At 37.4% G+C, this 21,886-nt stretch overlaps 2 protein-coding genes across 2 annotated transcripts in view; one reads left to right on the forward strand and one right to left on the reverse strand.

Moving 5' to 3' along the window:
* Positions 1 to 21,886, reverse strand: part of LOC144471622 (uncharacterized) — a 111,988-nt gene that overhangs the window by 85,105 nt on the left and 4,997 nt on the right. Inside the window, exons 5-7 of the mRNA XM_078183844.1 lie at positions 21,660 to 21,803; positions 20,593 to 20,689; positions 14,528 to 14,692 (exon numbers count right to left, since the gene is read on the reverse strand). Coding sequence (XP_078039970.1) covers positions 14,528 to 14,692; positions 20,593 to 20,689; positions 21,660 to 21,803 — 406 coding nt within the window. The remainder of the gene's footprint in view (positions 1 to 14,527; positions 14,693 to 20,592; positions 20,690 to 21,659; positions 21,804 to 21,886) is intronic.
* On the forward strand, positions 20,699 to 21,666 carry LOC144471623 (cilia- and flagella-associated protein 299-like). The gene has a single exon (XM_078183845.1). It carries the CDS (start codon positions 20,883 to 20,885, stop codon positions 21,588 to 21,590), a length of 708 nt encoding a protein of 235 aa, XP_078039971.1. The 5' UTR covers positions 20,699 to 20,882; the 3' UTR covers positions 21,591 to 21,666.

Genomic DNA, 21,886 nt, shown 5'->3' on the forward strand with positions numbered 1-21,886 from the left:
TTATATAGTCACAATGTAACGTTAATTTCCGCAGGAGTGTGATGTAAGAACAGTAATATAACTAGACGCTGCTACTTGTTAAATCATCCTCGCTCGATCGTTCATCTTTTCCAAGACTTCGGTGACTAACGCGTTAAACAATAGCACGATTGAATCTCGTGGTCTAGCATCTCTCATACCATTTGAAAAGATTACTGGTCAAATACATTCCGTATGTTTCCATAATCAAACATTCTTTCTTTATTTTCTTATATTTCTAGGCTGTTTTATTATACAGCAAGTAAAACCCTGTTAAATTCCTTTCTGGAAGTCAAATAATTTATCGAATACAATTAGATGAAAATTAATTTGATTCGATTATATTTATTTATATATATACTCGATACTCCCACAGCTTGGTCACGCGAATCATCATTTTAATACGTGCATAATTTGAATTTTAAATAAATTTAAATTCGTCATTATTATGAAATAGTAATCGTTAATCACATATATTGCTTGGTAGGGTTAGTATTAAGCATCGATTTAATAGTAGTAATAGAAATCGAGTATACGAGAAATTGGTTTGATTTCACGAAATTTCTGAGGTTGCAGCAGCAGCAGCAGCAGCAGCAGGAAGGGTGTCGACGAATCTCCTTCCACATCGGAAGATCGAGACCTGTTCGACAGGCTACCGATTCGGTTGAGGACCGCTCGAATACGGGTTGAACGTTCACCGTGCAACGTTGAACGTTCGCGTAGTAATAAATATAGGAGTTCCGGGGAAACAGCTGGCGCATTTCGTCGGGCGAGTCCGCCCGTTGGATGCTTTAATATCCGCGTAATGAAAACAAGAGAAACAAGCCCCACCGACGAAGTGACACCGACGTCTAAAGTGCAGCTGCAAGTGGATGAGCGTGCGGTGAATTCCCAGCGCGTCTAATTAAAAGTCATCTGCATATTTACGGAAGGGGAGACGCGACGGCCAGAGAGAAAGGGCGGCTGCTTCTACTGATGCTGTTGCTGCTGCTGCCGCTGATGTTGATGCCGGGATTAACGCGGAGAAAGCGGATAGGAGAGGAGCTTGCGCATTAAAAAATAAAGGGCGAAACAAAGAGCCGGAAGAAACCTATGTCCGGTTAAAGTGGCTACGTTTACTGCTCGTGTACCTCTCATTATGCGCCGGCGTTCCGTCTATCTTTCCGCCTTTTCGTTGCCCGTACAGTGAATCTTTCTTCCGTGACACCCGCCGGTCATCTTCAGGCGACGATTATACGTGACCCGAGGCGTGACAGATTCCCGGACAAATTTCAACGACCGTGAGCTACGCAGTCTCGTATCTCACGGTGGAAATCCAACGGGTGGCTTGAAATCTTTTGAATCGGTATAATGAAAAGACGGCACACAGGGTGTGCCGGTTGTTTTCGCGAAGCTCTTCTAGCACATTCTACGGATCGAAATATCAGAAACAAATTTTATATGAACACGGTCATATAATACTCTCTCCTTATTTTTATTTCATTTATTTCTAATAAAGTCTTCGCGGCGCTCGCGAGTCTCGGCAGAAAATTATACGAAATTGAGACAACTTATGTCGGTCGAACACCGAGGATTAAGAAGCCGCCGGTGTGGCTGCCCGAGGAACGGAAGGAAACACGCGGTAACGGGAACCGTATTAAAAGGTAAGAAGGGAACTAGGAAGGAGAATAGCAACATAACCGCGTTACCGATGTATACAGAAGTGCTAACATGATGGATAACCATCGTAATTAGGGCAGGGGTGGCAAACGGAATTACACAGCGCACGATAAAGCATAATACTTCAATTATCCGACGATCAACGAACGTTTAATTATTAACACACTTGTTTCCTACATTGACGAAACGTCACCGCCCAATATAGTATAGGAACACATCGGTAGCAGAAGAAATAAATAAAAATAAAATAAAATGCTTGTTCGAACAAGTTAATGAAATCATTTGTTACGAATCAAAACGTATTATGACGCATTCATTTGGTGGAAATTAATTCTTCTGTCCTACGGTTGTTATAAAATATCTTTCTAGCGCACTAAATAAATACGCGAGTGCGTGCCACCGGTGGTACACGCGGCACAGAAAGTGTTAATAGCCGTTTTGCAGCCGGTCTTCTCTATGATTCTATTGTTATCAGCGGACAGGTATGAAAGGCCTAGAAATCCGCGGCGAAAGAATGGAGGGGCCCTAATCGTCGGCCGTCAAACACGAAAAAGAGATCCGCGAACGGCTGGCCTACGAGCAAGCAGCAGCGGCAATAATTACATGGTTCGTGGCCAAGAAGTATACATATTTTCACAGACGACTGTACCGGAGTTTCGCGGAGAAAGAGATTTCCGGGCTCCTTTCAATGGGCGGCCAACATTCTCATGGTGAGAAAATATATTTCACACGACGATGATCATCCTCGCGTTTCTCCTCCTTCTCTCTAAGCCGGCCTCGGTAACGTACCAAAAGTTTTATCTTCGTTTCGCCCTTCACGCACCGGCGATACATCAAAGCAACGCTTTCATTGAAATGGCGCGTCGCGAATCGAGCGTGCTTACGTTTTCTATAAACTTCGATCCTTCGTCGATCTCCCGGGGATCTCGTATAGTACTCGACACTTTAAGTGCCGCGTCGATCTAAATAAACGATGCTAATCTTTCGTGGGACTTAGACGTTCGTTTCTTTTTTTTATTTCTTCATTTATTATTCATTTTTGTTCTATTTATTTCGTTCATTTTTACTTTTCTTGGCAATGTTGTTCCATCAATTTTTCTTTTCTGTCTGAATTTAATTTTATTTACTTCAGTCATTTTTATTTTATTTATTTATTTTTACTTTACTTGTCTAAATATGAGGTTGCGAACAGTATAATACAAGAGGCTATGTATCTGTAAAAATACTGAAAACTTAAATTCTGGAAAACAATCTCGAGAGAATGATGGTAGTTAATTTCGCGTGTTAGTCGAATATTTTCTCCAAGCTGGCGTTTAAAATAGCTACAGTAATGCAAAATAAAATACCATGTAATTCGGCGCGTAATGAATTCTCGCAGAAAATTCGGGGAAACAATGAGTTGTATCATAAAATGGTCATTTACTGTCACGCGAAATGTGACACGAAACAAGAGGGATTGAAATTAGTTAACAGCGTGTCATTAGTAAATTGAGAATTTTTCGGAGTACAAGGACAAGCGATATTATCATTATTATTATTAATTTAGCGTTTGTGGATCTTTGTTGCAAAGCTAAAGAAAACACGGTAAGTACGCGAAGTCGAAGGAGTGAGAACAATATCCACTTACGTTCGTACTATTCTCGTAAAACGCGCCAACGCGATTCATTGACACCTAAGAAGATGCAATCGCGTAAACGATCAATTCCCGTCACGCGTACACGAACGCATAATTGCATGCCCTTCGCGTCATCGCGGAATATAAAACAGGCGGGAACATTGTTCGCAAACTATCGCCGATATTAATTACAGAGTCAGCGTTCTCCGCAGGAAGCAGAGCCGGGAATACTTATTGTCACATTTCGGTAAATCTATCGACGGTTTTAGTAAGCACCGTTGCACGGAGAAATAAACGATCCCGCACGCTTCGCTCGCTATGAAAATACAAACGATTCAGAATTTCATCGATAAAACGGACGCACGCCGTTTCCGTAAAAAAATTTATTGCGCAGCCACGATTAGACTGCGGATTTCATAAATTGTTCACGAAAATTGCTAGAATATTTTGATGTTATAAACGACTTGTTCAAATTAATAAAAGAAAGTTCAATCTTGTATAAAAATACATAAAAAAGATAATTGTCTAGCTAGTTTCCTCTATTTTACTATTAATTTTTTAATATTAAAAGATTTCACATAGAATTTACTTTATTTAAATAAAATTACTTTCGGCTAAGCTATACATGCAAATATTTAAATAAAATTGATCGCAATGAATAGAAATGTTCAGATAAAATTAATATCAACGAATTTGCACATAGAAATACTTAAATAAAATTATTTTCTCGTCGAAAACAATTAACTGGTTCATGTATAATTAATTGAATTACGCGAATATTATCGACAATGGAATGTTTAAATAAAGGATACCGGAATAAAAAACTCGAACGAAATACCGATAAATTAGAAAAAGCAAACAGAAGAGTACGTCACGAAATATCACTGCATAGTGTCCCCGATCACCGGAGTCGGAAGAGGCACACGCTTAACCGTAATTACAGTAATTAAATGGGAGTAAAGCCCGGCATCTCGATCAAAACCGCGTTCGTTCATTCCCGGGAGGAAGTGACGTCAGGAGGAAGTCTTCCGATGCAGCGAATCCCGTGACCGGCCACGAAAAGCACGTTTCTTTCCTTTCAGATACTGAAAATCCCGTTAAACATTCACCGCGCGTGCTAAACTTTCCTTTGGCAGCTTTGAATTTGATTAAAAACCACGCGGCGTTGATACCCGCGTTTAAATTCGCATCGAAAATTTGCAGCTGGAAATTCGTCCACGTTAAAAATTGTCTAGACGAAATTCAGCATTCGTTTCATAATTATGCGACTGACGCAACGCGAAAACATTCGCGAAGTTCGTTGCTTACATTAATCCTTTCATTTGAAATAATCGATCGTGTTCTTGGTAATAACACGGAAACTATATAGATAGACATTTATTTACTTTTTTAGTCACTTTAAATGATAACGAGAATGACGCAGTTTTTAAATTATTTAAATAATTTTATTATTTTGCGTACGATGTTTCCGTCGTAAATGCACAAAATCCGCAGTCTGCTAATGTCATTTTCAGCCACAACGGTGATAAAAGTATTTCGTTATTTTTCATACGTCACTCGATGAACAAAGATAAATAGAGTATTTCTTTGAATGATGAACGTCGTCGTCGAACTACGCGCAGAGATTGATGTTCTACGGTTTCGCGTCGTAGAAACTTTCATTCGGACGGAACAGCGTTAAGTTTCCAGTTCCACCGCGAAACAGTTCGAACATCTTGTCCCGATTTCGCGTCGCGAGACGAGGCAAAAAGGTCCGTAATCCGAACGCGAATCAGGATGATTAATGCGCGAGGCAACGGTAACCCTTCCGAGCGCATAAAGCATACTTTTTTACCTCTTGGCTTTCTCTTTCGCCGATAAAACCAATTTAACGCGAACGTTCTTCACGCCCACGCAGCCGGGACTTACCAAGACAATGTGCAGCAGGGCTCGCCCGGAAACGATCGACGCGAACGGGAATCCTCTTCCTCCTCCCGTGTTAGTTAAGGCACACTATAGATCACTGAGAATCACTAAATTAGACTTTCGAGACAAGCCGAGTGCCGTGCTCGTGAACGATGCTACCAAAGGTCTCGCGAAGTCGCGTCGAGTGACTGGCGTCGATCGGAGAGACTCCCGGGGCCGACGAAAACCGAACAAAAAAAAAAACAACGCAATTACCGAAATTCGATTCACTGTTCGATCACGGCCGCCGGTGAATCGATTCGCCGTGAAGTCTCCGCTGTGATGGGTTCACGGTCCCGTGGGATTTTTCGCTTGCGGCGAAATAGAAAGAGAGAGAGAGAGCGCGGCTGCTGCTTTATGGGAAACCGGCGCGGGCACCGGGGTGTCGACACTGCGAGCGACCGGAAGCGAATGTGACCGACGACGGAAAGGTGAAAATTGCCAGCGTGGCCTCTGACAGACAACTTCGCAAACGAGTGACGAACGAGCGAATGGTCGGAGGACCTGCAGGCATCGGCTCTTTTGCCGGAGGACGACGAAGGAAGAGGCAGGCAACGAGCCATGGCGCAGGCCGGGGCGCCGCACGGTGGGCCAGTTTCATAAAACAGGCGGAATTTAACAGCTGGAAACGAAGTTTTACAAGTTTCCCAAATATAAATGATTTTAATTGCTATTTCTATCCGTATTCGCGTATTTTAATAACAGTCGTCTCGTCGTCGCTGATTCCGATTACAAATTCCATTCGTGCACGTCGTTTTCACATTTCATATATTTATTTTTATATGGATTTATGTATATTTTTTATATTTTTATATGTTCACGCAATAGATTTATTCGGTTACCAAATTGTTACATAAACTAAATTTTTAATTATAATCCAAACCGTACGGCGTTTAAATACATCCAATCGTGTCGTCATAGTAAAAGTTCTAGTGTTAATAATATTAAAAATAAAAGCGATTTGGTTAAACCCAAGCTTCATTCATTATGTGCTTGAATTTAATAATTACTTTCGTGAATCAAATTATGCGCTGCTGGATCATAAAAGAGTACGATCCTCCTCTGTGGAGATAGTCATAAACTTTACGTGTATTTAAATGAGGGATCAAATGGAATAATTATTTAAATATCGTGTGAAAACGTTAAGCACAGCTTCTTTCTGCTATGCATTATTCAAACGCGATAGTTTACGTTTCTTTCGAAACTAGCTATTCCAGCAGAGAATCGAATTTTTCTTTAATGAAACATTACTTTAATGCGCTTCGTATGCTTTAAATAGTCTTTCAACATTTGTAAATCTGTTTGCAAAAATGCGTCGATTTAACTTCTCCGGGCGCACAATATTGACTGTAACATGAATTTAAAACGAGGAGGACTGGAATCATTTATTACTGAATTTGACAGTACAAATAGTTAATACGGTTAATAATTACGTGCGATGAATTATAGACCCAATATAATATATAGGCTCATAATATAGACTCAAAGTAACTATTTCGATTGAATAATGTTTAAAAGCAACGTAAAAGAAAACTAACCAGCTATCAATTCAAACTTATACAATACCATGGCCATAATTTTACTGTCCACTGAAAACAATCAGCGCTTCGCGTAGAGACGAATAAATTAATTTCCAGAAGCACCAGTCGCAAATGCTAACTTTCATTTTGATTATAACTCCGCCGGTTCGTCCGACTACTTTCCTTAGCTCCCGGCAGCAATAAACATCATGCTACGTGCGCTATGAAATTTAAATATATCAGCAAATGTATCAATCACTTTTGGTTTCATCTTCGTATAAAGGAAAACGCTGCGGTCTGACGAGCTTCCCCGCCTATCCACGGTTTCTATCCCATGGTAAAAAGAGAGGGAGAGGAATAAAGAGATAGAAAGAGAGAGAGAGAGAGAGAGAGATGATAAAGAAGATAGAAAGAGAGGAAAAGATTCATCTGCCGCCGCACTCTTTCTGCTAGGATGCACTCGACCCGCCATGTTGGTTCAGACATTTCCATCTTTTTCCCTTCCGATCGCGCAAGCTGCCTTTCAATTTTATTTCGTTTCTCAATCATACACCGTGCTCCGCTCGTGGAAGCTGCAATGCGGCCCTCCCAGCTTTCATCGATTCCATGGACCGCGCGCTGCCTTTCGCCGGGGAAAAATAATGATCGTCTCGATCCATATATCCCTCGCCCCTCCGTGCACATTAAAATCAACTGAACACCTTAATATATTCGCTACCAGACGCCGCACGCTGAAGTATTAAGCTCGAAAAGGCCAAGCTATGATTTTCCTGATCTTGCGTGAAACGAACAAATTTTGGTTGCACGAGCTATTATCACAAATAATTGTTTGTAATATCATTCGTAAATATAAATAACTCGAGAGAATATTTCGACCAAACGAATTTATTTTCACTTAACCGTTTAGTCCACGGCATTCGTTTATACATAATTTCGCAATAAATAATTTGATTTTCTGATTCCTAAAAACTTGATTCCTAAAAAACTGTAGATATTCCCCAGATAAAAAAGAAGAAGCATAAACTTCACAAAGTTCGGGGATTCGGGTTTCGCCAACCTAAAAGTCTGCTTTCGATTCGTCGCCATTAATTAATTACTTTCTTAATTGGATCGAGTCACAGTAAAGTATTTGGGCTCGAGGAACAGCTGACGCGTTTCACGCGGATAGCATTTACGTTCTCGAGGATCGGGATAACGTTTTAGAAGTGGAGCGGATAGCGGCGAGCAATTAACACGTTCATCTGTTTCGTGGTACCATTACGCACCGCCCTATTAGCAGAACAATGCTATCATAAACTGCGACCCCAACTACGCACCCTTCACGATCGCGTAGTAGCCGCGTTTCAGAAGCAGGTCCCCTAATTAAACCAAATTGCCCGATTGCTCCGGTATGCTATTATCAATTTCCATCTCCGAAGGAACACGCTGACCAATCGTCAACGCCGTTTTCATTTTACGATCATTCGGTCGCATCGATTTAATGTAAAATTAGACGATCGGATTTTTACGATCACACCATGGAGACGACACTTTATATGTTTGCGTGTGAACTGCGAGCTTATGATGCTTTATAGGTAATAGTAAAATTAATTAATTTAATCTATTTAAGCATAATTCTCTCTTTGAAATTGATAAAGTACTAGCTTTTTTCATCGATGAAATAATTCGAAATTTTCCAAATTAGTTCGAACCTTTCTAAAACACAGAAAACATTTTCTGAAACAACTGTGTTACATCAGTAGCGTATAATTAGCCCAATTTTGTTATCGAATTCCATCGCGAAACAGGAAAAATGAGTGAACGTTTAGATTTCTACGAAACACAGAAAAGTAACATATTTATCAGTATACGCGCATGCTAATCTTGATCTGTTACTTTCTCTATTATGAGTGCGTTACCACTGAACCGACGTGCCTCCGTCCCGAGCAATTACAAATTAAAGTATATATATATATAAACAAATCTATAAACTTTCCTTATGAATTGCATATCAGAGAAAAACGTAATTGCAGAAACTGCATATTCAATTCTACTGTTTATAATGCAGTACCGGTGAAAACGCTCGTCTCGTCCAGCAAGTGAATCATATTTCCAACCGGGATCAGTATTTCACGCTTTCATCGAACAGAATGATTGTTTCATTTCAGATAGGAGGATCACAGCAAATGTGCACACAATCGATATGCATTCGCGAGTGCACATCGAGCTTGATCCCCCATCGTTGCAGCTCGGACTGCAGTCTGACCTAGTGCAATTACCCACGCTCGAGCTGACGCCGATCCCGGAGGAGAATTTTGATCGGCCATGAAACACTTAGTCTGGCGAGCTCGCATTTTCTAAGATCCATTGGGTGAATCAAATGGATAAAAATATCTTATAAAGTATTGGCAATAGTTAATGAAAAAATAGTTTCGTCCGCATGGAATAATAATAGTTCATGGAATAAAATGCTGCATGCTTGCTTTTACATCGTGGAAGTAAGTGCGACTATTGAATATAGTTATTTATGTCAGGGTAAAAAAAATTATTAATTGAAATAGTATTTTTATTTTGTTGATTACTTAAAACGATATTTCGTGGATATCAATTTCTATTATTTAAAATTCTATTTTTTAGAAAAATTACGAATATATATTGTTTTGGAAATAAGGTTTTTCTTATATTTCTTATATTTTATTTTTAATCGAGCAAAGTGAATTTTTAGGTTGTAAAAGAATTTAAATATCATATCGTTATGATAAACTTTAAGTTTTTAGTCTTTAGTTTTATTAATCGAATGATTTTGGAATTGTGGGCATTTTTGGGATTGATATCCAGCGCGTAAATTAAACAGATAAAATTAAAAGAAAGTTCGCGTGAAATAAAAAAAGCTACGGGTTAATCAATCGCTCAATAAAAGCACCGTTTTGGCGCGTGCGTGCAAAATTTCGCGTCGCTAAACGGTCTCGATCGATCATCGCTTTGTCTGCGAAAACCGTCGCGGGTCCAGCCTGACGGAAAATGTTCCTGCACCGTCTGCTTCGAATTGATTGTACCACCATTTTGTTGTGGAAAATTTCATACGGACCTATTTAATTTTGCTTACGTAAAATTTTATGGGAAAATAACTTTGAAAAATGTTATTTATTTATAAGTTTATTTATAAAAAAAATTGGACGAGTGAAATTTAAAATGGAAGAAAATACTATCGATATATTATTATAATTGTTATTATTTACACTCTACTGAAATTAGTTTAAGAAATTCTTTGCTCCTTATTTGCGATAGAAATATTTTCATTTAGAATTATGAAATTCCTTTTATTATTTAATACCGGCATACGCTCGACAAGAATTTCGTTAAGTAACGTTTAAAAAAAGTAGTTCAATCCATGAATTTTATAGGCTGCCGACAATCCATCTATCACTGATTTATTCCACTTCTCACAAATAGCAGTATTTTCTATTTCTAGCGTGCACGCCGCCAATATCTGTCGTAATTATGTTAACAAGTTCGATTAGATATAATTGAGTAATGGTTTCCGCTGCTTTCAAAAATTTCGAAAATTCGCGTAAAATTTTCTAAAGATTTCATCCTCCGAATTCAATCGCGTATCAGATTACGGAGTTAGTACACTTATGGTTCGCGTGAACGTGCGAAACGGCACGAAACAAGAAGATTATTATGGTTTTCAATTTTATTGTTAACTTAATGTACTCCCTAACAAGCGAAACACATTTTTCAGCGGTCTTGGTTCTCGCTAGCCAGTCTATAAAACTGTAAATTGTTCATAAACAACCGCGTTCGAGTAATTACACGTCCGAATATTATTGCATGCACGGAGAAACTTCATTTCGTCGCGCTTTCGTCTCGATTACTGTTTTATTTAAAAATATAATTTCAAACGAGAATTCATAGGAAGATACAAAGGAACAAAGACGTAAAATATTAAAGTAATTACGTTGTTAAACTATTAAATACAGTTCAGCGAGAGTTTTTTCTATGCTGGATAGATGAAAATGAAACAAAAACTGTATAGAGCACAAGCTTGTCGCTTACCGAATTTGACAACGTGATTTGCGATCGACTGGCCAAGTATGAATTCTGATAATTTTATTCGAATAATGACAAACACTGTTGTCACAGCGGGTTCCGTAACGTGACGAACTGCGTTCGAACACTGCTAAATTTCCAACGAAGGACGGAGGAAGCCACAAACGCGACGATGTGTTCGAGCGCCACGTGCCTCGTAGCACGCGACTGCAATTAGGCGTAGGAATCGCTATTGTGACGGACCCGTACCCCTGCCCCGTTCCCCACCCCAACACCCCTTATAGAATCCTAGCAATGGGAATGCCAGCGATTCGATGGGGCAATTGGCCCAATTGCAGCTCGATCAGGAAGTCGAGCAAATCCTGACGACAGGATCCTCCGCAGAATTCGATAAAGGATTCCATTCCATGGCTTGCTGCAATGGTTCTAGGGTGTCCCCCTGTACTAAATTTCCAATTTTCGATCAGACCCGGGTAAAAATATTTAGAAATACGAACAGCTGCAAATGCTACCTCAACTGCGTCACATATGCTACATTCGAAATGGTAATTTATTTCTGCCTTAGATGAAACACTATATTTACAATGTATAGTTCACGGTTTCATTATATACAGGACATTCTCGTGAAAGGTATGTATCAAACATGGACAACTCCGTACAACATCGTCCACGCCGAGGAGAATCCAATTTAGATAGTATGTACTAATGCGTTTTAGTACGCGATGTTCTTGATCTGGTTAACACAATTAGGTTTCTTCTAGACATCCATTCGTTCATACGATCGAAATACAGTCATAAAAAGCCATTCATTAACGCCCAGAAAGGAGAGAAACCGTAGAGTGTTACAAAACTAGATCTACAATTTTAAATCAATAGAATCGCAAGAAACTGTACCATAAGGAATTAATATTATAATAAAACATCTATTTGTGAATAAATTTCTGAAACTTTCACGTAGATTTTGCTATTTCTCTTGCAGCGTGTCGCCGCTAGATGTACAGTTACTATTAATTATCCTAGGTTAATAATTCTGAACACATCGGTATCAGACAGCGAAATACCGATGGTATGGCGTGAATAATTATATACTTGAAGTAACTTTTACCTTTTTTTACGATATTTAAATTAAGCCCAACAATACACCACATTTGTATACTTCTACATTAGAGATAATAGAAAGCAGAAATATACAAATATAGATTTGTTTAAGATTTGTATAAATGTTGATAAAAATGTCCAAGTTACTTTGAATCTATAATTGCGCACGCCACTGTTATATCCAACATGGCTCCTGTTCGCTACTCTTTTTCTCCTATTTCAATTTGTAGGAAGTTTCGAAAAAGAAACAAGGCAAATACTAGGACACTGCGTGTAGGATGCAGAAAAATGAAATCCTTGTTTTATCTGTTTCTCAATTGTCGAGGTTACGCATCGATTGTCATTTACTTGGAGAAACCGTAGCCCCAACCGTTAACAATGACTGTCAGAGTTTACAGTTTAACATGGCCGCAGAAATTCGTGAGCGGAAGACGAAATTGCTAGCCGACAGAAATAGGATGAAATAAACGTGTCTACATCGTATATTTGAGATCCAGGTTGACAGCTTCAAACACTTTATCAAGAATTGGCAAAACAGCGAGACCGTGAAATATGTACATTCCAGTTTTATGTACGGATCTTCTACGGATGTAGATCGTTATCTACATCTCATTTCTATTTAAATCGATGTTATTTGATCAATTTTCAAATTTTAAGAAGTCAAATGTGCTATTATTTTGACCCATTGTATTTCCATAATAAATCTTTTTGTTTTAACTAAAATGTTTTAGACCGGCGAGGTTCAATTCTTATTTCATTCGCGCACGCTCGTAGTTGTATTTTGAAAATTTATGTAAAAGTTTCGCTGTACGATTAAACGAAGAAAAATTACGTTTGTATTAATCGGGCTCTAGATAAAAATATTCTCTCGTAATATTCTTCTCGCAAGTGAAACTCGGCCATCGAAATTGTCTCGGATTCGCGAGGCTGTGGCGCGGTTTATCCCATCGCTACTCGCATTAGATTCGGCTAGCTAGACCGGAAGGTGAACGAACTTTCATCGAGGAATTTCTACGGGCAGAAACGGAGGAACTTGTCTTCGGAAGGAAAGGAAGGGTACGTTGATGAAATGAACGAGCGTCGGGGCAATCCGTTCCGATCTTCGTCCCTGAGTCGGGCGAGAAGCAGAGCATGACAGCGCCATGAGGAACGGCTGGACACAGTTTGTTGGCAGCCGGTTAGAAGGAGTACAAGATCATAACGAGATTCGCGTTTTCCACCGCGAAATTCCTTGCGAGACGGCATTCCCCTTACTTTCTCAAAACTATCAGCCACTCGTCATCTTTTGCTCATCGTTCGGGAACCACGAGAAAACTTAGGCTAACGCGCGCGATCCTTCGACATCGAGAGTCCGCTCTAATGAAACTCCGCGCAGGGGATATGCGGGTCAGGATATTTCATTGTGCGAGCGTAAAAGCGACGAGCGAGCCGAGCCACTAACGGCCCTCCGTTCTTAATTACTCTTTCATGCCGGATCGTAAATTATTTTTTATTACTGTGAAACTCTTCGGTACGATTCCGCGCGGCTGGAAATACAATTTATCGCAACCGATACGGATCCGCCAACCGTTTCTGTCCACGGTCGTCTTCTGTCCGCTGAGCTTTTAGTTCTTGAATTTGTTAATCCTCTGCGCCGCGAAAAAATTGTTGCACCGCGCTCCAAAATAATTCGCACGTCACAAGACTCGGTTCCGTATGCATGAAAACGAGAATTTACATAAAGAACCGGAATCTGGTTGTTATACAACGTTTGTTATGTACGGTTAGACGCGGACGCATAATTTATTGATGAAAGGAGCATTCAGGTGGCAATAGATAGATAAAAGTCTACATAATATTTTCTTCCAGCAACGTATTAGTTTATAGCGCACTTAGAAATGGTATTCGTCCGATCGCTGATTAAATCTAATGAGATGATTTAAGGTTCCTGATACTTTCGTATGGATCTATTCCATCGCGATAACTGTAATTACTCGCTTCGATTGTTCTATTCGTGACGTGGAAATCTTCGCGTTTCAGCGATACATCGGCCAAATTAATGGAACATAACCAAGCACGCTAGTCGAACGAACACATAGAAAAACGATCGTTCTCTCTCTCGATTTTCTCCCGATACGGAATGGTAGATGAAATCGGACAAAATTCCTCGTTTATATATCTACCACAATTATGTATATATCACGAATTATTACATTAAATCAATCTCTAATTTCATTGGAATTTCTTTTTTCTCAAATTTATATTAAAAATGTATCATAAATCGAATGGATCAGCCTTCCTTTTAACTAATTATAAATACCTGGCAAACACTGAATAAAAAAATGTAGTGTTATGGTTCTTTAGATTGATTCGGTGAGCTATTATTGTTATACATTGTTTAAATATATGTATTTCAGATGGAGACATGCATGCTGTTTGACTAAACTGATTCACCATGACCAAACATTTTCGTGAACATCGAACACTGTTGAACCAACAGCGAATACTATTGTTAATCACGTCACGCGCACCAATAAATTTGAACAGTGTCAAGCTGCGGTGCACTGCTGACAGGCCGTAAAGCGCCAGCCTTCTGTTTGTTTGTTATTCTAAATTGATTCGCGCAGCGCAAAATCATTCGGGCAGTTACTTATGTACTTACTTGGACTCCGTTGCATCTCGTGATACAAGATGGTCGCTATTTCCGTGGGTCCTACGTAATCTGTCAATCCGTCCGTGGCAATCACCAGGAAATCCTCGGTACCGTCCAGAGGATAGCACTTCACTTCCGGTTCACCTGTTACGAATGGTTTGTACCGAACATCACCTGAAATGGCCAATTAAACATTAAATTAAAGTAAAAGATACATACAATATTGTTGATACGCAAAAAATTATAAAAGGTTATCAATAGAGTGTTACAATATTTCTAATTGTAGTTATAAATATTAAATTAAATTCATTTGGAGCTTATTAAACATAATTATTCGCCGAATACAAAATGTAATTTTAAAGAGTGCGTCTCGTTGATCAACTATTGGAAAGCAGTGAGCGTTTTTAAATCAAATTATACATAATACGCTTATGTCACTCAGTATAAAGGCGCATGATTAATAAAACCAGTCGTAAACGTTTCATTGATACAAATGAAAAACGACCGTAGAATTTTCTTCGTACGCAATACATTTTTTAATGAAATACCCATTTCCACTTCGTGGCTATATCGTTAAAAAAAATGTTATTACCTCCGTGCTTAATGTATTTAGCGTGTCCGATTTCAGCGTATCCAATAACACTAATTTGATTTCCCTCGAACTATCTCAATTTACATCACTACTAATAACATTTTCTCGAGAAATTTTCATTGCTACAGAACATAACACAGTCATTAGTGTATCATTCGCAAATAACAAAAAATCAGTTTTCGAATTCCAATATATTTCTAAAATACCAGTTAAGCAAGTTTTCGAATTTTTGTAAAAGGATATCTGTATTATAAATGAACATAACAGTATTACGTAATAGAATACATTTGCGGATTCGCGTGTCAAATATTCGTCTGACTCATGAAGATTAGCATGAAGTCAGAGTACTAACGTTTTTATTTAGAACATCGACTCATTTTTACGTACGAATTCTAGCGTGTAAAATTGAATTTAAACGATCTTAAAACCGATCCTGGAGTTTTACAAATTTATAAAAAAGATAAGAACCGGTTTTCAGAATCTCACGAACCCTACTAACGAAACGTCAGTGCCTAAATATTTTTAATCTCGTTTACCCACAAATTTTTATATTTCATTTTAATTACTAACTGTTCCCAGTTTCATTCATGGTTGTAGCAAAGCGATAGAAAGAGCCGCATAAGTTTCTAATAACCGGAAGCGTCTATGTTACGGTAGTGCCATTATTTAAATTAGTTACGCCATTCATTAATAAGATAATTAAAGTTAATTACGGTCTAGTTGAATACTGATATCCCCCACGCTCCCACCATCGCGTGTTTTTCAGATGTAAAAAACAACGCTTATGTGCAATGGGTAACTGTAACAGTTATCTTGGATTCCATAAAACTGCGCGTCACGCGGAATGAAATTTTCTTAATTTTCTTTCTCTGTCACTTCTTCTGCCTTGCCTGAACGCGATCGGCGAATTTATTTCAGTGAATCGGTTAATTAGAAAAAGAAAGCTCGAACACATTTTAGAATCTCCTGAGATTTCTAGGCGCCGTAACTGTTATAATCGTTGTGGAAAATATCGTCGCGTTGCAATTATTACCTTTTTTATCCAAATGTTTTTCGTTTTAAGTAGGCTACGAATTTTCGACGTGTATATAAAAAAAAAGTTTGTAGGTAAATCACAAAACGGTTAGATTAAAAGACTTTTCAGGATATCTCCCAAATCTTTGTTTGACTTGAGATTGTTACAATCAGGTTAGTCAATTTTTATTTTAAACTATCCGCCGTTCTATAAACTTACAACAACCGCGGTAGGTTTAGTGTTAAAGCAAGTCTATTAATAGGCTTCCGGTCAATAGAACGATAACATATAGTGAGCCACGGGAAGTATTCGAACGTCACTTAATATTAAATAAAATATTTCTAAAAACTTTTTAATTAGTATTTCCAAATATTGCAATTATGTGGAGTAACAAGAAGAGGAAAAATCTTACAGTTTGCATATGCAGTATATTATATAATGTAATATTTTCGAACAAACTGTACGTTTGAAGAATTTTTAGTGTACGTATATGTAAGAATGTTCATCGTCCGCTATGATAATAATTATTAATCTAGTGTCAATTTCATCGATCAAGTTACTTAAATTTTGTGGCAATTTTTGGGGTCGATTTTCATTACTTAACATGTTAAATAACAATTCGTGAACAATCAATGTAACAAACGTGCGGATTAAGTGTTCATTCATTGGACAAGCCAGCCTAGGTCAGGATAATAAGTCTGATAATAGGATTTCCACCGAATTGAACACATCGAACTTCATCCGATAAGTTGCGCGGAGCGAAGGACCGCGGTCGATCCTCGATTGTGAAATCTAGCGGAAGTAGACGGGTAATAGGTACTGGAACGCTATCAGTTGTAAAATTTCGCGAAACCGAGGAGAAATTCCTCGCAAACGAGGGACCAGCGAGACACGCGTCTTCCCGCGATGCAAAAACGGGCGTAATGGACTGTTAATTATTCCGGGCATGCGATTGTAGCAGCCACCCAGTAAAGCGTGCATTGCTCGGAGCATGGCTGCACGTACTATTGTGTCAGCGGTCGTACGGAACCAACAGGATACTCGACACGCGTCCAGAATTTTTTCTTTCCTTTTCTCCGCGACACCTAACCCATAGTTGGACACCTACGCCGCTAATACTTGTGCTCCCTACTTGGTTTCTATGCGAACACGCGACAATTTGGCACCTCGACTTCTTGCAACAATTGTAACGACGTACGGTGGTTGGACGAAGTTGCCTAATTATGAGGACCTTTCCTAATAAGTATCTGCGTGACGTGTTTCATGGCTTGACCTCAAAACGACCTCTTACCTAAACGTAAAAATGAAACGTAAAGTTGTCGTCTACTGATATCCCAAGATTTAAAGAGTAATGCAACGAAACCGAAGTAAAATAAAAATTTATTACCGTCTCTTATACATCTAATAAATTGAAACTAGTGTAACAGTATTCTTGAAATCTTTTAATCTTATCTATGTTTCATGTTTCACCTATTTTTATCATAACTGTATAAATCCGCAGACTAAGGATGCTTTAAGCATATCCGTTCCACATAATGATTGCTGAATCGGCTTCCGTCAAAGTTTAACGAAACTACAGTAGTTTAGTAAATAAAATAGTAAAAACTGATTTTAATGTTCACTAGTCTAAAAATCCAATCAACTTAAATGAGCTTTCTATTTTCCATTACAACATACTCTATAAATTTATGTTTGCCTATTCCTGCAATACAGGAATTAAAAATCAAACTTCAAATGTACATTAAGAGTTGTATCATCTGTACAATTAATTTGTTAATAATCCAAAATCTAAAGCTAGTAAAATCCGTAAACGAATATTAATATTTTTGTTTTATTTGAAACATTATTTATCGATCCCGAGCTTGGAACGATCTTCAATTAGCAATCGATGATTTAATTGTACATGTCGCTCAAGCAGACAGGAAAGGAAACGACAATTGTAACAGGACTGCTTTGGAACTCGCTTGCCGAGATGATAATAGAGTCAAGTTTCAGTTACCGCAGAAACAATCCGCAAGAATCAACGTAATAAAATAGTCAAGAATGTATGAGAACGTCTCGGCAATTACCTTAAAAGTTAGAATTCTGTTCGACTGTTCCTGGTATATTAAAATTCCACTCATCATTAATTTATTAACGAGAATCGTGTCTACAAAAATATTCTCAAGATACAATAAATTATACTATATCTTGATCATAATAATCAAAGGAAACCATTTGGAAGAAAACTATCCTATACACGACATGAAAGCGAAGTGGTGAATAACGCATTTGGCGATTTGCACTCACAAGGATATCAGTTTACATGCCACTTTTCGGTGTACTACGGGAAGTTTAGTATACCTGCTCTATAGTTGATAGAGGGAAAATAGCATAGTTCTCGACGCACTCTGTACCTTGCACGTTGTCCATTTAATTCTACGAGCAAGGAGTTAGAACATTCCTAAGCACTTCTCGCGACACTGTAAATTATAGTGTGCACTAATTCCTTAGATAAATGTGTTTCTAACTAGACCTGTGCGAACTTAATCATTTATTCACACGGGATGCTTGAACGCCTTATACACGACCTATTGTGTGGAAAGAAGATAAATCTTCAGAGTTTGCAGCTCTTTCGTGATCAACAAAAACTCTGTTTACCCTAACATAATCGACCAAATTAACATTATACCTATCGAATATAAAATATTAATAAAATAATACACATAAAATAGCGTAACATTTACTGAACAATTGAAATGATTTTAATATTTTTAACAACATCGAGAATAATAGAAATATTATATTGAAAGGAACACATCTATTAGGATATATATTAAAATAAACATCTCCACATAATCTGATAGTATCTTTTTTTCTCTATTATGTTGTACGGTAAACGCCGGTTTTGTATCATTTTTTTATGTGCCAAATGTTAACCCTCCTATGTCGAATGCGGAATTATGTTGACCCGCCAGCGATAGGATAACTTGGTATATGGTAGCATTCCGTAAAGGACAACGTTCAAAGGCAACGTTGACACCAGTTTCCAATACATACTTTGTTATGAGTGAAAATGACCCTGCATTCGTCTCCCGCGACCATCGAAAACCACTCGTCTTCCGAGGGTTAATTTTATTACAATAAACTATTTTATGACACAATAGTAAGAACAAATGAATCAACATAACTCGCCCTTAACTGGTATATTAATTATCACAAGGAGAATGGTACACTGAGATTACAATAGACTCCAAACAAAAAGTGCAGGAAAAAATGTTAATCTTATTCTAGACGAACGCTCCATTAATATGTTAATCTTAGCTAGTGTATACAATAGTATAAACAAAGAAAGTGAAGCTTCCTTCAGGATTACTCATGACTTCTGTATATCAGTTGAGGGTTAACATTGCACGTAAACAATTCACTAAGTTTACTATTATTCCTATAGATGAAAGATTAATACGTACATTATGTAAATAATATTCGATATACTATATTAGTTTGTTCTTATCAAATACATTAAGAGATGCAACATGGTAGAATGTAAGTTTTTCAAACGTTTGAATTTTCAAATGTATACCGAAAGAACATGCGTCGAATAGAGTGTATCGATTTCAAGATACATGTATCGCCATCTAGCGATTGCGAGCGTCTCTCCGATCACCGACGAATGTCATTCTCGATTCTCGAAGCGACAGGTGCGACGTGAAAAGTTGATACGAAAGAGGATTCACTGGCATTGACAGTGTGAAAGAAATGTCAACGCGCGTGCCTCGTGCTAATATAAGAATGTGAGTACGAAGAAGAAATATCAACAAACACTAATTAATAATTAATAAAATTTGCAAACATATGACCACGCCTTGGAAAACACAATTTTTTCGTTCCGTAATTTTTCATAGAATGTAACCTCCTATAAAATTAACCTCAAATTTCTGTTGGGGTAAGCAACAATGGTTACGTATGTCTATTCGTTCGTAACAAGTTAATTTATTTATGTTTACTAACTTTACTTGGAAACACACAAAGTATTTGTTAAATTTGTAAATATTAAATGCAATATACCAATGAAATGCTTGATTCTCACTTTAGAAAAAAATACTATTATCTTGAATGTCCTTTCATTTATTTTACAAACAGAAAAAGGTAAATATAGCGAAACAAAACTTTTAAATATTAATAATTATGTATTTAGGAAAAAACGGAAGGATGAGGTAACATTAAACTTTTCATTCAAAAATAAGCTCTCAATGTTTGTATCATTTACTCTTATTTAATATAAAGAAAAATATGTCTTGTTCAGAAATATTCAACAGAAAAAAAGTGTACCCCTTAAGTAATAAAATGTATATTTATTCTTTATATTAAAAGCATTTAGAAAAGATTATTTTACCAGAAAACAACAAATTACATACATAAATTATGTTTAAATTATTATTAAATTACTTACTTTCTCTTAACAATAGTCAACTAGAAGTAACTTACCTATTGCTCTTGAAACGCTTAATACTCCATTAACTCGTAAAATTCCAACACTTTGCATTACTACTCCTCCTACCCTTTGTATCCTTTGTACTTCATCCTAAGAAACAGAACCATGATATTTGTTGTACTTCACTCTAAACAGTTTATAAGCATATTATAGCTACAGAACTTCAATTGTTTTTCATGCATTCAAAATGTAACCAAAATTCTCTGTCAATTTAATTTTATGTGTAGATGATGCATTATATTATTACACTAGTACTGAAATCATTTATTAGAGACATTCAAAAATGACAGAACTGGGAACACAAATAGACAGTGACAAAAGATTATTGCCATTTAAAACTTATGAAGACTATTTAGATTCACTGGTAACATTTGTTGATCTTGGATATTTAGGAAATTTATATACCGCTCGTCAATTAGCTGAGCTTGGATATCGAAGCACTGGAGAAACCCTTAGCAGAGAAGAATTTAATTTGCGCTTGAAAACTTTACAAGATTTACTGTTTCCAATATATAGGCCATATGAATTAACATCAGAATTTGTTACACCAACCAATGCAGTAATGCAGGAGCTCGCACTTCGTGAACGTGCAAATAGATTAAAAATTATATCCACTATTATTTTTATAAGAAACTATACAAAACTTCAATTTGAAATCTCTGGTTACATTGATTTCTGTGAAAGGCTTGAAAAAGAAAACTGGCTTCCATATTTTCAGGGAAAGAAAAAGTTGTGGCCTCATGCAACTGATCTTGCATACTACCATTGGAGAACAAATAAAACGTGCTTAAACGAAACTTGCAATTATCAACCAGTTATAGATCCAATACTAGGTCTCAGATTTAAAAGCCTTCATGATAGAGATTTTGTTAATATTGATCCCACAGTTCCTACTCCAGGTTTAGATACAACAAGAGTAAGAATACGTTGTGCAGAATATGAACATGTAATATTATATGATCATAGACTTCGAAGTAAAAGTCATATTTAAATAACAAATATACCTGGGTATATATGTAATATAAAAATGGAATTGAATAAAGGAATTCTGTATACTTACTTCACGATTAAGGCGATGAGGATTTACTAATTGAACAACAGTGTTGGATTTTACCACCATTGCTGTAGAATCTCCTACCCAAGCAACATATAACTTTTTATTTAACAATAAAGTACAAACTGCTGTAGTTCCACCGCATACTTTCTATAAAATAGAAAAGAAATATTTAATTGTTTATGATGTATGCTTAAGTTATATACTATTATTCAGTGATTTCTAGTACTCAC

Source organism: Augochlora pura, chromosome 6 (genome assembly GCF_028453695.1).
Source record: "Augochlora pura isolate Apur16 chromosome 6, APUR_v2.2.1, whole genome shotgun sequence".
Lineage (NCBI taxonomy): Eukaryota > Metazoa > Arthropoda > Insecta > Hymenoptera > Halictidae > Augochlora > Augochlora pura.

Coding starts and splice junctions, on each gene's coding strand:
- LOC144471623 (XM_078183845.1), top strand. CDS start 20,883: ATGACAGAACTGGGAACACAAATAGACAGTGACAAAAGATTATTGCCA.